At 51.3% G+C, this 17,060-nt stretch overlaps 1 protein-coding gene across 2 annotated transcripts in view; it reads left to right on the top strand.

Annotated features, from left to right (window-relative positions):
• The window catches only part of CFAP20 (cilia and flagella associated protein 20), a 455,963-nt gene that overhangs the window by 263,313 nt on the left and 175,590 nt on the right, over window positions 1-17,060 (top strand). For both annotated transcript variants that reach the window (XM_078669003.1, XM_078669002.1), the window contains exon 3: window positions 6,941-7,052. In XM_078669003.1, the coding sequence (XP_078525129.1) occupies window positions 6,941-7,052 (112 nt within the window). The remainder of the gene's footprint in view (window positions 1-6,940; window positions 7,053-17,060) is intronic.

Here is a 17,060-nt window from a genome sequence, read left to right as displayed (position 1 = left end):
ATGCCTTATACGCCAGCCCCGACGCCACCTTGGCAATTTCCGGCTCCACCGAGGCCGTCAACGCCGGTTTCTGACGTCACCCGCTCCAGAGCGACCTCGAGAACATCCGGCTAAACCTTCGGATTCGATACCGACGTCGATCCCGACTCCATCGGAGCCGTTGGTGGATCCGGCTGCGAAGCGTGTGAAGGAGAGGTCCAGAAGGGAAGCCCAACACCTTTTGGAGAAAGAAGATATATAGAAACTCATCCTGATATGGAAGAAGGTGAATTGGATGAAGATAGTTTTGATGAACTGGCTGATGCTAGTAGCCTAGATTTCTCCCCGGAGTGGGAATTACCTTCAGGCTCTGATACACCTTCTAAAGATGTTCAACCTTACCATATGGTTATGAGGAAGGCGGCAGATCTTCTTCAATTAACTTTACCTACAGTGGAATTTAAATCCAATCTTCTGACTGAAGTTTTACATTCTCCTAGTTCTGTATTAGAACCGTTGCTTCCATTTAATGACGCCTTGACAGAGCCCATTTTGGAAGTGTGGAAGAAACCACTGTCAGCTCCTGCGGTTTCCAAGAGTGTGGCAAGAAGTTACAGGGTTGCACCTGAGGACCCTGCTTTTTTGACTTCTCATCCTTCACCAGAGAGCCTAGTCATTCAAGCAGCTTGCTATAAAAAGAATGTAAGTGCCTTTCCCCAGGTTCCTTGTGAAAAGGAGGCAAAGAAACAAGATCATGTTGCTAAAAAGACTTTCTCCTCTGCAAGCATGGCATTGAAGTCGACTAATGCCACTTGTCTGATGGGGAGATATGTGCATGCCCTTATGGATTCTTTGCGTGTTCTAACTCCTAAAGTTCCTGATGCCAACAGAAAGGATTTTGAGGAGGTGATCTCAGATGCGCAGGCAGCGGCTCGCCAAGTTATACAAAGTGGTCTGGACACTGCAGACTCTGTGGCGCGTTTCATGGGCACTGCTGTCGCCACAAGAAGATCAGCTTGGCTGAAATCCTCAGACTTTTCAGTGGATGTTCAGGTGACCTTATTGGATCTTCCTTTTGATGGGTCTGGCCTCTTTGAGAAGAAGATTGATGCAGCCCTTGAGAGATTTAAAGACAGTAGAGCAACGGCTAAATCTTTAGGTCTTCAGATAAGGAGCTCTTCGACCAACAAGAGATTCAGGGGTTTTGGTCGCTCTTCCTTTCGGAATTACCGACAAGGTCAGCAGCAGCAGCAACAACAGCAGCAGCAACAAAATTCCATGTACAGGTCATACAGGGGAAAGCAAAGAGCGCGTCCTCGTGGACATCAGGCCTCTTCCTCCTCCACTTCCTCCAACCCCCCTGCCTCAGAAAAGCAGTCCTAGATCCGCCATTCAGGATCATGTAGGTCCAGTGGGGAGTCGACTTACCCATTTTCTACAAGATTGGGAATCGGTTACATCAGATCTTTGGGTTCTCAATCTTGTAGAGAATGGGTATGCCCTTCCCTTTCGGGAATTCCCTCCCAATTACCCGCCTTGCCAAGGTTTTTGCACCGAGGAACATCTGTTACTTCTGCAGGAGGAAGTGCAGACTCTTTTAAGAAAGGGTGCGATAGAGGTGGTTCCAGAGCAGGAAAAGGGTCAGGGATGCTACTCTCGGTATTTCCTGATACCCAAAAAGGATGGCAGACTTCGTCCAATCCTGGATCTCAGGATCTTGAATCTCTATCTGAAACAGGAGAAATTCAAGATGCTCACCCTTGCACAGGTTCTTCAAGCGCTGCTAGAAGAAGACTGGATGGTGTCACTCGACTTGCAGGATGCGTACTTTCACATCCCAATCCTGAAGTCGCACAGGAAGTATCTCTGTTTTACGGTGGGATCGCAGCACTATCAGTTTGCGGTCCTTCCGTTTGGACTTACTACTGCGCCTCGAGTCTTCTCCAAGGTGATGGCAGTGGTGGCGGCGCATCTCAGAAGGTCAGGGATTCCAGTATTCCCTTATTTGGACGACTGGCTGATCAAAGCAGAGTCGTCAGAGAGAGTGCTCCATCATCTGCGAGAGACAACCAGGTTGTTGTAAAGGTTGGGTTTTTCGATAAATGTACCCAAGTCTCACCTGGTGCCCTCCCAGCGCAACCTGTTCATAGGTGCTGTACTGGACACAACTGTATGTCGTGCATTCCCTCCTCCTCAAAGGATTCGCGACATACAGGAAATGATTCCTTTATTTTACAATGGAGCGGTCGTTCCAGTCCTGAAGGTCCTTCGCCTGCTCGGTCTGATGGCTTCATGCATTCTGACGGAGATCTCAGGGAGTCAGTGAGGATCTCCAGAGAAGTTGCGGCGGATCTGTCTTGGTGGGGCGTGAAAGGCAACCTGTCTCAGGGGAAGCCTTTTCAATTGCCTCCTCCGGTGGCCACAGTGATAACGGATGCATCCACTCTAGGGTGGGGTGCTCATCTGGTGGATCTGGAGGTCAAGGGTCTTTGGTCTCCAGAGGAAAGGTTGCTTCACATCAACCTTCTAGAATTGCGGGCGATACGTTTGGCGCTCAAGGCCTTCCTCCCTTCCCTTCGTGGTCGTTCGGTCCAGGTCCTGACGGACAGCACGACCGCGATGTGGTACATCAACAAACAGGGAGGAGTGGGGTCACAGTGTCTCTGCAGAGAGGCTCTGCGTCTCTGGTCCTGGGTTCAGGACCATCAGATTTGTCTGATGGCAAATCATCTGGCCGGAGTTCTGAACGTTCGTGCAGACAGTCTCAGTTGGCAGTTCTCCGCCGACCACGATTGGAGGCTTCACCCGGAGGTGGTTCGTCACGTCTTTCGGACGTGGGGGACTCCTCGGGTGGACCTGTTTGCCACTCGCGAGAATGCTCACTGCCTGTCATTCTGCAGTCTCCAGTTTCCGATGCAAGGAGCCTTGGGGGACGCGTTTCAGTTGAGTTGGGGAAATCAACTCCTTTACGCGTTTCCTCCCATACCTTTGATTCCTCGGGTTCTGAGGAAGCTTCGCCAAGACCGGGCCCAAGTCATATTGGTCGCCCCGGACTGGCCAAGAAGGGTGTGGTATACAGATCTTCTCTACCTCTCCTCTCACCCGCCGCTCCGTCTCCCTCTCAGGGCAGACCTCCTCTCTCAGATGGAGGGGCAGGTTCTACATCCCCACCTCCAGACATTACACCTTCATGCCTGGAGATTGAACGGGGCAACCTGAATTCCTTTTCTCTCTCGCCTGACGTGGTGGATGTCATCTTGTCGGCCAGGCGTGACTCCACTAAGTCCATCTATTCTTATAGATGGTCAAAATTTGTCACTTGGTGTGGAGGAAAATCTATTGACCCTTTGAGAGCCCATTTATCTGATGTTCTCCAGTTTGCCCTTTCTCTGGCGCAGCAAGGGCTTGCTGTTGCCACAGTTAAGGGCTATCTTTCTGCGCTGTCGGCTTTTCTCTGTTTGCCTGATCAGCCTTCTCTTTTCAAATCTCCTGTGGTTTTAAGGTTTTTAAAGGGTCTCACAAATAAGTTCCCTCCTGTTCCTTTTATTGTGCCTCAGTGGGACTTAAATCTTGTCTTGACCTTTTTGATGGGTGCTCCTTTTGAGCCTCTTCACAAATGTCCTTTGAGGCTCTTGACTTTTAAGACAGTCTTCCTCGTTGCAATAACCTCTGCAAGGAGGGTAAGTGAGCTTCAAGCTCTTAGTTCCAAGCCCCCTTTCTTGACCATTCATGCTGATCGAATGGTTTTTAGGACCAGGGCTGCTTTTCTTCCGAAGGTGGTTACTCCTTTCCACCTTGGTCAATCCATTACCCTCCCTACCTTTTATCCTCCCCCACACCCTTCCAAGGAGGAGGAGAGGTTGCACCGTCTGGACCCCAAAAGGGCGGTGTCCTTTTACTTGGACAGATCTAAAGACTATCGTTTGGATGACGAGCTCTTCATTGGGTGTGTTGGCTGCAAAAAAGGAAGAGCGGTCCTTAAAAGAACTTTGTCAAGATGGATCGTCCTCTGTATAAAGATCTGCTACTCTTTGGCCGGTAAGGAACCACCAGAGGGTATAAGGGCTCATTCTACAAGAGCTTAGTCTTCAACCTCAGCATTGGCTAGAGGTGTTCCTGTAGAGGATATTTGTAGGTCGGCAACTTGGTCTTCCCTCCACACTTTCGCGTAGCATTACTGCTTGGATTCCGAAGGGAGGAGGGATGGCCACTTTGCGCGCTCTGTCCTCCAGGATTTCCTGGTTTAGAAGAGTGGACGCCCTCCTCCAGGAGTGGAGACTGCTGTGGGACTCTATTCACAAGGTGAGGAATCCACATGGCCGATGTATCTATCAGAAGAACAAGTTACTTACCTTCGGTAACGCTTTTTCTGGTAGATACAATATCTGCCTGTGGATTCCTCACTGACCCACCCGCCTCCCCGTTGTCCACTCTTCTATACCAGAGGTTCTGTAATGTATTTATTTTATTGTCAAGGAGTTGTTTATTTCAAATGTTTTATTGCATTTGCTTCACACTGTGTGTGTTACCTTGATTATGTACTGCATATACTGTGTATATGTCTACTGTCATTGGTCCGTCCGTGTGCCTCGAAGGCACGGAAAAAAGGGCGGAACTGATGTCATCACGCCGGCGTGGGCCTATTATAGGCGTCGGTGACGTCAGCGGAGTCGTGAGCGATGTCGTGTCTCTATGACGTCCGAATCCACGTCGGCGCGAGGCTACGAAAAGAATTTCCGAATGTTGCTGACCCAAGGGGATATTCACAAGGTGAGGAATCCACAGGCAGATATTGTATCTACCAGAAAAAGCGTTACCGAAGGTAAGTAACTTGTTCTTTGCACCCTTAATATTTTCCAAAGTAGCTTTTTGTGGCGCTTTTAAAAAATAAAATAGACTGAAAGATTTGCAACTTACGAGGTTGTCTGGCTAATTCTTAAGAAGTTGCAGTTGTGCTTACCATATAAATATTTAGGGGCATATTACCAAGGGCCTTATCGCCGCTTTAGTGGGAATTTTTCCCGCAAAAGCGGCGATAATTGTATCGCCCTATTACCTAGCTGTCGCTAACGCCAGTTAGCGACAGCTAGTAGGAGATAGCGGGCATTTAGGTGCCCACTTTGCATGTCAGCGATAATTATCGCTAATGACATGCAAAGTGGGCGTGCCAAGATGTTAGCGACTGGAAACAGTCGCTAACATCTCTATCTCCTATTACCAACTTTTGGAAATAATCGCGCTAAGCGCGATTATCTCCAAAAGCTAACGCCTGCCCAGAGCTGTTCTTAGCCATGTTATCCAATGGTAGGTGGATAACATGGCTGAGAGCATTTGCTCGGTAATGCATGAATATCGCTGACTTTACAGCGATATTCATGCATTTCGGCCGATTTTTATCGCTTAGGAGATAAACCTTGATAATAGCAAGGCTCCTAAGCGATAAAAATCGGCGGAGCTCGGCGATATTAATATTGCCGCTAAACCAACATAGCGATAATCATCGCTAGTTGTTGCTAATATGCCCCTTAATTATATTAGGCCTTGTTTTTACAAATTACACATAAACAATTCATTTTGAAAATGCTGATGTACAAATTAGGTGGCAGCACCAAATACAGTATCTAAAGGATAGTGAAAACATGAAATATACCCATTATATTGGACCCCAGAACTGACACACAAGTGGGTCAAGTTTCCTTGTGTAACTTGTTTGCTAAATTGGTTTTAGTTGTCCTACATTACTCATATTGAAACCATATCTTGATATAAGCAGTAAACTTGCCAATATTAATAAAGAGCCACAGATGGCAAAGGAAGATACTTAGATGCATTCCTAGCCACCTAACAGGGACATCTTCATTAAATTAATAAATATCAACCTTGCCTTCCTGGTAAAGAAGGGATATGATGTAGAAATAAGGATAGCAAATGGAACAGGAACTGGAGACAGGCCCTGATTATGGTGACATGTTGGTATTACGTCAGGCCGTCAGTGGCAGTCCCACCAATATCAGCCCCTGCAAGTCCACCTGGCGCATTACTATGCTGCGAGCGGAGGCATCTGACGGAGGGACCATCCGCCGCACATCCGACGGGCTCAACGAGCCTGTCATACTGTAGGAGGCACAGTAATTCTTACAATAGGGGCGGTGCATGCTCATGCACCGCCGTAGGGATTACAATGTCTCTTTCCACCTGCCCATTTATGGCGGTCCCCCCACTATGAAAAGGCCGGGCGGAAAGTGCCTTTGGGGGCCCCTAGCAGGCCCCCCTTGACCCCTGGCCCTCCGCTATGGGGTCAGGGGTTATATATTTTCATGTAAAGGAAGAATTCTTGGTTATGCTTATTCTTAATTCTACTTGGAATTCTCACAAAGCACAAAAGAAGTTACCTTCTGATAATTTTTTAAAATTTTCTTTCTCAAATAAATTTTGATGATCCCACCCTTTTCCGTTTTGATGAAGATATCATTATGGAGAACTTGAATTGCAAGCAGGTATCCTTTTCTTCTTCCTCTGATTTCCTTGACCAGATGAGATTTTTGTATTTTCTCTCTCTGTGGCAGCACCAACCCATGTTACATGTATCCCAATGCTTCCAGGTTTCTCTCAAGCATTGGCCTAGTATCAAACTCTGTGAGGTAAGGGTTGGGCCTTGTCTGTGCCACGCCTGCACAACTGTTAGCTAAACCTTCAAGCTACACTCCAAAGTGAACCCTTGCCTTTGGCTATCTGGGACTCCAGAAACATTCTAATAGCTACACATCAATTACTCAGTGGGTTTTAACCGGAGTTTGACAATGATATGAATTGTGGTAGTTCACTGGAAAGACAGCCGGTCAGATTACAAAGTATAAAGCAGGCTTCTAGACTGGGCTCTGCCTTTCCAGTGCTGAATGTCACAGATGTAATTAAAGTATTCAGATAAGATTCTGTGTGTTTTGTCTTTTTCTCATGACAGCACCACATACATCACCTGCCCTGCAGACCCCAAGAAGACGTTGGGCATCAAACTTCCCTTCCTTGTCATGATAATCAAAAACATGAAAAAGTACTTCACCTTTGAGGTCAAGGTGAGTCGGGGAAACTGGCAATGGGCTTCTGTTCTTTTCCTGCAGGTGCGGCCCTGTACCACTCTTATCCAGCAGTTCTTTTTACATCAATCACTATATGTGCTTGGTCTTTTCCCCTCTTCTCCAAGCTCTTCCTGTATACCCAAGTCAAGATATCTTTCTTCTTAAACCCCTCTCTTGGTCTTGTCTCATCTGTCCTCTCTTCCTATAGCATTTTCTTTACTCTGTCCTGTTGTTACCTTGACTCGTTATATGCACCCAAGGAATCCTATCTGGTACTATATTTACTTCCTAAAAGAATTTAAACAAGGGCATCAGAACTACAATTGTGAACGTACAACTTTAAAGCAGTCAAACAGAATAAAGATCTTGTTGTACCTGTATATCAGAATAAGACATAAAACGTCAAGAGAAAATGCATACAAGAGTCACCATAAAACCATATGACCATAACATGAACACAAAATACCACCTATATTGGGCAGGAATCTGCAGCATATGCTAAGGCTAATCTTTGCCTCCGAGTCCATAATAGAATTAAAACTTTCTGTTACGATATCTTGGAAATTTATCAATCTATGTCAGGCCCGGAGGAAAGTATTAGGCTAGTTTAAAGCTTCTCCACTACTAGGGATGCCAGGTGTGTGACCGGTTTGAAGTAAAACTTTTTCAAAGTAGAGTCGGAAGACCAATACGTCGCATTAAGGATGTCCTCCAAACGGGCTCCGATGGAGAGCGCCTTAGAAGCCATCGCCCTTCTCACTGAGTGTGCCCCAAACTGGACTAAATGTCAATTCCTGTTTCTTGCATGGCCCACTGGACCCATCTGGCAATGGTAGGTGAAGACACCGCCCTATGTGGCTGGGTAGGAACAATAGCAGGTGATTCTCCCAGTGAGGACGGAATTCCTCAGTCACAGACTCGTATGCCTTCAGTGTACAGGCCACACAAAGTTTAGGAGTCTGTGGAAAGGAGGGGTACGAAACAGATCTATAGTTACACTTGGTATGTCTAGAAATGGTAAAGGTGATACTGTCTGGGGTAAAAACTCTTCCTGTTAAGTCCAATACCCTGATGTCCGAGACTCTGAGACAGGAGATCAAACACAGAAGACTAGGTAGCTTTGCTGATAACTGCTTCCAAGAGAGGTAATTATTCGATGGCCAAGATTTAAAAAGATTGTGAACTTTGTTCACGTCCCATAGACGGGAATACCTGGGTTCCGGAGGAACCGACAACCTCACCCCCTCAAGAGTTTGCACACCAGAGGGTGCTCACCAACTGGGTGACCATCAACCAGCATATGACCTGCAGAAATCACAGACCTAAAGGTATTGATGGATCTTCAAGCCAAGCCTGAAGAAGCCAAATCCGCCAAAAAATTCAAGATGCATACAAAGTCCTCCCCCACGCAATCCAGCTGTTGGTGATGATACCAACCCAACCATCTTGATCAAGCAGGCCTCTTATCAGTGCTGTTACCCATGCTCTGGCGAGCAGCTTAAGAAATGCCCTGGACTTTCCAATGTTCCTGGTAATCTGCAAAGCCATAAGGCAGAGAGACTGTGAGAGCCCCATGTAATGATTGTTCCCCAGGGGGAACCCTGAGGAGATCCTGAAACAGGGGGTAGAAGGATTGGAAAATCCCAAGAAAGTTCCATCAGAAACCAGACTTGAGATTTCCACGTTGGGTGATCAACACTAGGTCAGTGGCTTGCCTCCGAACCTGAGTGGACAGCCACATGATCATGGCGAACGGTGGAAACGCTTGTTCCTTGCTCCAATCCTGGAGGAACGCGCCGGTGGCCACCGCATTGGGGTCTGGTCTCCAACTGCCATACCTCTGTAGTTGATGAGGCAAAGAAGTCGATCGAGAATGGGCCCCAGCAATCCTGGAGAGCACGAAAGACTCCTGGATTAAGTTTCCAGAGGCTGGCTTTGTGCCAATGATGTGAATGCCAATCTGCCACCTATTTGGACATGCCTGGGAGGTGTTCCAGTGAGAGACCAATCTGGTTGTCCAGGTAATATGACCACAGGGCACAAGCCAGGTCAGAAAGGTCCTTCGACCTGGTGCCCCCCGGTTGGTTGACATAGCGAACCGCCGCAACATTGTCCATCTGCAGGAGTACGCAGCTCTGGTCTCTTTCCTTGGTCCAGCATTTCACTGTGAATGACCCCGCCATCAGTTGATGTGCAAGCACCGCTCCTCTGCGGACCATTTTCCTCCTGTGGAGAACTCCTCACAGCGGGCACCCCAACCCGAGCTGCTGGTGTCCGACTCTATGACCAAATCAGGACGGGACCCGAAGATTGCATGGCCATTTCAAGCCTCCATGTGTGCAATCCACCACTGTAATTGCTCTTGAGCATCTTCCGAGAGGGGAACAGACTGGGAATATCTGAAGCCCCGCCTCAGATGGGATATCTCCAGCCGTTGCAGAGCCCTGTAATGTAAGGGTCCTGGGAAGATCACCTGAATTGACAACGAAAGAAGGCCCACAATCCATGCCAATTGGCGAAGGAAGATGAAGGAACCTGACAGTGCCTTCCGCAGCTCGCATTTGATCTTTATCAGTTTGCGAGAAGGGAGGCAGAAGGTGGTTGCGTCAGAGTCTACCACAAAGCCCAAAAATTGAATCGACTGGCTAGGGATTAAGGAAGATTTCTTTCATGACGAACCCCAGACACTCTAGAAGTGCGAACACCGAATGTAAGTGATGGGACAGACGTGAAGGACATTGGTCCATGATCAGAATATCGTCAAGGTATACAATCAATCTGAAGCTCCGGGCCCGAAGGTGCTTGATAACTGGCCTCATCACCTTGGTGAAGCGCCACAGAGCGGAGGACCGCCCAAAAGGAAGGGAAGTGAACTTGTAAACCTCGGAATTTCATTGGAACTGGAGATATCACCTGTGAGGTGGGAAGATCAGGACCATGAGATACGCATCTCAGAGATCCAGGTGGACCATCCAACTGTTGAGGAGGAGGAGGTCCATGAGGAGATGGGTGCCTTCCATCTTGAAGTGGCGATAAACCAACCACTCGTTGAGCTCCCTCAAATTTATCACAGGATGATGAACCCCTTCCCTCTTCTCTACCAGGAACCAGTTGCTGAGAAAACTGTGAGGGTGTAGGGAGGACCTCGCTATTGCCCTTTTTGTCATCAGCTGCTGCACCTTGGCCTCTACAAGTTCCGCCTGAACCTGAGAAAACCCCAACAGGTTTGGACGCATCTGTTGTTCAGGGGCATCTGTGAACTCCAAGTGGAACACCTTGATAATCTGTAACACCCATGCATCCGTAGTAATCCTCAACCAGTTATGAGAAATTTACAAAACTGGCGGGATCCTGCCAGTTTCCTCTGAGATGGTTGTTTCCTGTCGGAGGGGCTTGGTAACCTGCGTTGCCAGTCCACTGCAAATACCTGGGGAAAATGTGCTTAATCAAAGACTGGGCTTTATCAAGGGATGTAAAAGTATTTACAGATGTTCCCAGCTCTTTAATGAATGAGTCCCCGAACAAGTTGCCACTGGCCATGGGGCCCGCCTCTGAAGTGGAAAGCACCCTAGCTTAGGATCGATCTTTATCAGAAGCGAGCAGCGACACTCGGTGGCTATTGCACAGTTGGTCATCTCCAACAGTATAATTGCCCATTGCGCCCAACTAGCAAGGGAATCAGGAGAAATCAGGGACCCCGATGCTTTCACATCCTTCGCCATGTCAAGAATTTTTGACAAGGGTCCTGCCACATCCAAGAGTTTGTCTCGGCATGACCGCCAAGACCTGTCATACCTTTTTTTGGTTGCTTGACAAATTTGGCCAAGAAGGTGACCTTCTTAGGGTTAATCTCTGGGGTCTGAGCGACTTTACCTCCAGCAGGGGGTCTAGAGCAATCAGCACGCTGGCAATTCCGCACCTCTTTAGCCAAGGGCTTCCTTAGCCTGCCCACAATATACAAGGCCACTTTTGGGGCCATAGTCCATTCCACTGATCTTGGGTAAACCATATCATCGGGTTCAATCAATCAATCAGAGTACTTGTAAAGCGCGCTACTTACCCGTGAGGGTCTCAAGGCGCTGAGGGGAGGGGGTGCCGCTACTGCTCGAAGAGCCAGGTCTTGAGGAGTCTTCTGAAGGCGACTAGGTCTTGGGTCTGCCCTAGGTGGGTAGGGAGGGTGTTCCAGGTCTTGGCGGCGAGGTAGGAGAAGGATCTGCCGCCGGAGGTTGTTCGTTGGATGCGGGGGACAGCGGCGAGTGCGAGGCTGGCGGAGCGGAGCTGGTGGGTGGGGGTGTGGAACCTGAGTCTGCTGTTCAGGTAGGCTGGTCCGGCGTGGTGGAGTGCTTTGTGTGCGTGGGTGAGAAGCTTGAAGGTGATCCTCTTGTCGACGGGGAGCCAGTGTAGGTCTCTCAGGTGGGGGGTGATGTGGCAGCGGCAGGGGACGTTGACGATCGGTTGGGTGGAGGGGTTTTGGATGCGTTGTAGTCATCGTAGGTGTTTGGCTGGGATTCCTGAGTAGAGTGCGTTGCCGTAGTCCAGTCTGCTGCTGACGAGGGCCTGTGTCACCGTTCTTCTTGTTTCGGTCTGGATCCACTTGTAGATTCTGTGAAGCATGCGGAGGGTGTTGTAGCAGGAGGAGGAGACGGCGTTGACCTGTTTAGACATGGAGAGGGAGGAGTCGAGGATGAATCCTAGGTTACGAGCATGGTCGGTGGGTGTCGCTGCTGTTGCCAGTGTGGTCGGCCACCAGGAGTCATCCCAGGCTGAGGGGGTGGGTCCGAGGATGAGTACCTCCGTCTTGTCCGAGTTCAGTTTCAGACGGCTGTTCCTCATCCAGTCGGCCACGGCCTTCATTCCCTCGTGGAGGTTGGTTTTGGCGGTGTGCGCGTCCTTGGTGAGGGAGAGGATGAGCTGGGTGTCATCAGCGTAGGAGATGATCTTGAGGTCGTGTTGGCGGCCCACTTGTGCGAGGGGGGTCATGTAGACGTTGAACAGCGTCGGGCTGAGGGATGAGCCCTGGGGGACGCCACAGATGATGTTGGTGGACTCGGACCGGAAGGGCGGGAGGGGGATGCTCTGGGTTCTGCCGGAGAGGAAGGATGTGGTCCAGTCAACGGCCTTCTCTTGGATTCCGGCTTCTAGGAGGCGTGTCTTTAGAGTGCGATGGCAGACTGCGTCGAAGGCGGCTGACAGGTCCAGGAGGATGAGAGCTGATGTTTCGCCGTTGTCTAGTTGGCGCCTGATGTCGTCTGGGCAGCGATGAGGGCTGTCTCGGTGCTGTGGTTTCGTCTGAACCCGGACTGGGACGGGTCCAAGATGTTGTTGTCTTCCAGGTGGCGGGCCAGTTGCATGTTGCCAATTTTCTCGATGACCTTCGCTGGGAACGGGACCAGGGAGATGGGCCGGAAGTTCTTGAGGACCTTGGGGTCCGCCTTGGGCTTCTTGAGGAGGGCATTGATTTTAGCGTGTTTCCAGCTTTCCGGGAATGTCGCTGTTTTGAAGGAGATGTTGATGACCTTCCGTAGTTGGGGTGCGATGGCAGCGTCTGCTTTGTTAAATGCGTGGCGTGGGCACGGGTCTGACGTAGATCCTGAGTGGATGGAGTTGATGGCCTTGCGTGTCTCGTCATCGTTGACGTTGGACCAGGAGGTCAGGCGGTTGGCGCTGGTGGTGTTCTCAGGGGAGGTGGGGTCTGGCGTAGTCGTGGCGGTCATGGTGTTGAAGCTGTCATGGATGTCAGCGATCTTGCAGTGGAAGAAGATGGCCAGTGAGTTGCACAGTTCTTGTGAGGGTGGTATGTCGTTGTCGTTGGCGTTGGTGCTGGGGTTGGAGAGTTCCTTTACGATGCTGAAAAGCTCTTTACTGTCGTGTGCGTTGTTATCCAGGTGGTCTTTGAAGGAGGATCTCTTAGCTAATCTGATGAGGTGGTGATGTCTGCGGATGGCGTCCTTGTGGGCTGTGTGGTTGTCCAGAGTGCGTTCGTGGAGCCATATCTTCTCCAGTTTCCTGCATGCACGTTTGGAGGTCTGCAGCTCGTCGGTGAACCAGGTGGCTCTCTTGCTGGTGTGGTTGTTGGAGGGTTTCTTGAGTGGGGCGAGGGTGTTGGCGCAGTCGTCGATCCACTGTCTGAGGTTGCGGGCTGCGGTGTCTGGGTTGGTGGGGTCGGTGGGTGGGTTTTGGGAAAGGGTGGTGATCTGCTGGTCTTCGGTGACTTTGCTCCAGCAGCGGCGAGGTAGCTGTTGGGTGCGGTGGCTGGTTTATTGACGGTGAAATGGATGCAGCGGTGGTCGGTCCAGTGGAGTTCAGTGGTGTGGTCGAAGGTGACGTGGGTGCCTGTGGAGAAGACGGGGTCCAGCGCGTGGTCAACGGCATGGGTGGGTGCGGTGACGAGTTGTCTGAAGCCGATGTTGGCAAGGTTGTCGATCAGGGTGGCGGAGTTGGCGTCATTGTTGTTCTCAAGGTGGAAATTCAGGTCCCCGAGGAGGATGTAGTCCGTGGAGGCGAGTGCGTGGGTGCTGGCGAGGTCGGCGATGGAGACGCTGAATTGAGCTCGGAGTCTGGGGGGGTCTGTAGATGAGTGTTCCTCTGAGGGTGGTGTTGGGGTCGGTGTGGATCCGGAAGTGCAGGTGTTCGGCGGTGTTGAGGGTGGCGTCTGCATGGGTGGCGACCTTGAGGGTGGACTTGTGGACGATGGCTATTTCTCCTCCGATTCCATTGGCGCGATTCCTGTGGGTGATCTTGTAGCCGTCCGGGATGGCTATGGCGATGTCGGGCGCCAAGACGTCGTTCCACCAGGTCTCGGTCAAGAAGGCCATGTCTGGGGCGGAGGTGTCGAGCAGATCCCAGAGTTCGACAGCGTGTTTGCGTGCGGAACGGGTGTTCAGGAGTATGCAGCGGAGGTGGTTGGGTCCAGACCGTGGGGGTTTGGTGGCTCTGTCGCAGGTGAAGCTGCAGGTGTGGCAGGAGAAAGGTCCGTGAGTCAGTTTCGGGGCGGCTTGGAAGCAGGTGTGGTTTCGGCTGGCGTTGAGTGCATAGAGGGCGCTGGCGTCGTAGCGGAGTCTGGTGTTGTGGCGTTCGCGGGGTCCAGGGGTTCTGGCGCGAGGCGCGGACGGGCGCAGACGGGCTTGCCTTTTGCGCAGCCTCCATAAGGGGGGGATATGGAGGGAGGAGCAGCTGGGAGGCAGGAGCGGGGTGGCCAATGGGAAGCAGGGGGGCAGGCCGCAGGGACGCAGCGGCGGGAAGGAGCCGGAAATGGCGCGAAAACAGGCGGGCAGCAGGGAGCAGGTACGAGGCAGCTGGCGGCCGTGTGGTGGCATGGGGAGCGACCTGCTTGCGAGCAGGGTCAGAGGTCGCTCCGATGCCACTGTGCGGCCTCCTTAAGAGGGGGATATGGAGGGAGGAGCAGCTGGGAGGCGGGAGCGGGGTGGCCAATGGGGAGCAGGGGGGGCGGGCCGCAGAGACGCAGTGGCAGGAAGGAGCGGGAAACGGTGGTAAAACAGGTGGGCGGCAGGGAGCAGGTACGAGGCAGCTGGCGGCCGTGTGGTGGCATGGGGAGCGACCTGCCTGCGAGCAGGGTCAGAGGTCGCTCCTACGCCACTGCTCGGCCTCCTTAAGAGGGGGATATGGAGGGAGGAGCAGCTGGGAGGCGGGAGCGGGGTGGCCAATGGGGAGCAGGGAGGCAGGGACACAGCGGCGGGAAGGAGCAGGAAAACATGTGGGTGGCAGGGAGCAGGTATGAGGCAGCTGGCGCCCTGTGGTGGCGTGGGGAGCGACCTGCCTGCATATCAGAAGACGTGGATGGGATTGCCGACCTCGCATCATTCTCCCCAGTGGAGTCAGGCTTAGTGGAAAGTCTCCAGGATCTACTGGTATCGCCATCCCCATCCGAAGTGTTAGGGGAGTCCCCCCTTTCCAAGGGTATTGGGGCAGAGGGTTCAGGCCTGAGGGTGGGGGGGGGGGTCAAAGTGAGGGAGTGAGGAGGATGGCTGATACTGAATCAACACCAGCTTAATGTGTTCGAAGGTGTCCGTATCCACGCCTGTAGCCTCTGTGCGTTTGTGCTTACCGGCTTGAAAGGCAGTTAGAGGAGTGGCTGACCCTGGGGGCCTGGGGCCCGCTTAGGTCTCAGCTCAAGGGGTCTGAGGCATTGCACATTGCACCCCAATAGCTTCTTCAGGGGAGCCACCACATGAGACACTGCCCTGAATATAGAAACATCAATTATCTGGCAAAAACTGTCATCAATGGGCAGATAAGCCACCTCCTCCCCTTCCTCATAGTATTCATCATATTCACTATATTGTTCCATTGGGCTGATTAATGTGAAATGACACAGTACTTAGCAACAGGACTTTCAAATAGGTGAATAATCCAGGTATGACACTGCAAGCAGAGGCTATCACTTGTGTAAGGGACCGTCAATCCCACAATCCAAAGCGGGATACTCTCCCGCCTGGGCAGTCCCTTAAAGCACCATTGTGCACCGATACATTTTACATGCGATGCGGGTGTCAAACTCCAGGCGGGGGCTCTCAAAATTATGCCCAGATCATTTTTTACAGTAAGCAACAATCGGTTCTGTCGGGTAAGAAAATATCTTCACAATACATATATGTTTGGTCCTAAATTTAAATCGGTTTCTGATGGATACTTTATCTGCCTGTGGATTCCTCACCTTTTGAATACCCCCTGCGCCAGCATTCCCCTGGAACTTCTTTCCTAGCTCTCCCACGTTGACGAGGACGTCACAATGGACAGGCTCCGCTCGCAGCACCACATGACGCCATCGGATCCACAAAAGGACCTCGTCGGCGTGCCAACGTGGTTCCCTTTTTTCCGCGCCGTCGACGCTTAACGGTTTTTCTAGGGGCTCTCCATTTTCTTCTAAGAAAACTTTGTATCTCTTGTTTGTTCCTGATGGCTACTTCTAGGAAGACAGGATTTAAACCCCGCAGAGAGTGTGGCGGGCATATGTCAATCACGGACCCACACAATGACTCCCTCTGGTGTTTATCTTTGGACCACGACGTCGAAGAATGCCGAAGCTGCAGGAAGAAGGACCCCAAAGCGATTAAAGAACGTGAAGCCATGTTGTTGATGGCCAAAGCCAAGAAGGAGAAGAGAGGTAGGAAGAGGGCGAAGTCTTCATCTTCTCACACTTCGAGGTCGAAGAAGCACAAGAAATCCAAGCGAAGACATGGCTCTCGACATCGTTCTTCGAAGGCCAAGGCTTCGAGGTCGAGGTCGCTGACTCTGGCTGAGCGAACTCGAAGGAAGGACTTTATCTCTCCATCTCCTTCTCCTCAAGCGACGCCGGTACCATCTCCGGTTGCGGCATCGGCGGCTTCGAATGGTTCTTTGCAATATGAAGATTCACCAGCTCCAGCGACGTCACCGGCACCTGTTGAGTCCTCTCCAGACCTGTGCGGGCCCTGTCCCCTGTTACGCAGGCTCCAGTTCGAGCTCAGGTGACTCCTCTTCAGGAAGGTACTGATCCATATCCTCCTTTTTCTGCTCCTGGGTCAGATTCTTCGCATTTCCTCAATGCAATCTTTGGCGTGTTTGCCAGGGCCTCGGCTCCATCCGGCACGCCTTCGGGCCCCGTGGGTTTTCTGGCTTTTAACCTGGGTGTTCCTCAATTTTATCCCCAGGCACCCTTCATGCCATTTTTGCTGTCGACTCCGGCTTGGCATTTCCCGGCGCCGAAATCCTCCTCTCTGGCTCCTCGGACTCCTTTGGCTGCTAAGTCGGCGCCGCCTCCAGTTCGATCGACGTCGAGGTTCAAAGCGGAGGCTCCTCCATCGACACCATTGACGTTGTCACAGGCGCCGCGTGTGGCTCCACCGACGCCGTTACCTAAGCAACGCTCTAGGAGAGAGGCGCAGAGGCTCCTTGAAGAGGAGAAATATTTACAGAATCAGGAGGAAGGGGAGATTGTGGACTCTATGGACGTGTTTGAAGGCCTTCATGAAGCTAGTGGCCTCGATACTTCTCCTGAATATAATC

This window comes from Lissotriton helveticus, chromosome 12, assembly GCF_964261635.1.
Source record: "Lissotriton helveticus chromosome 12, aLisHel1.1, whole genome shotgun sequence".
NCBI lineage: Eukaryota > Metazoa > Chordata > Amphibia > Caudata > Salamandridae > Lissotriton > Lissotriton helveticus.
This window is presented reverse-complemented; position numbering and strand designations above follow the sequence as displayed.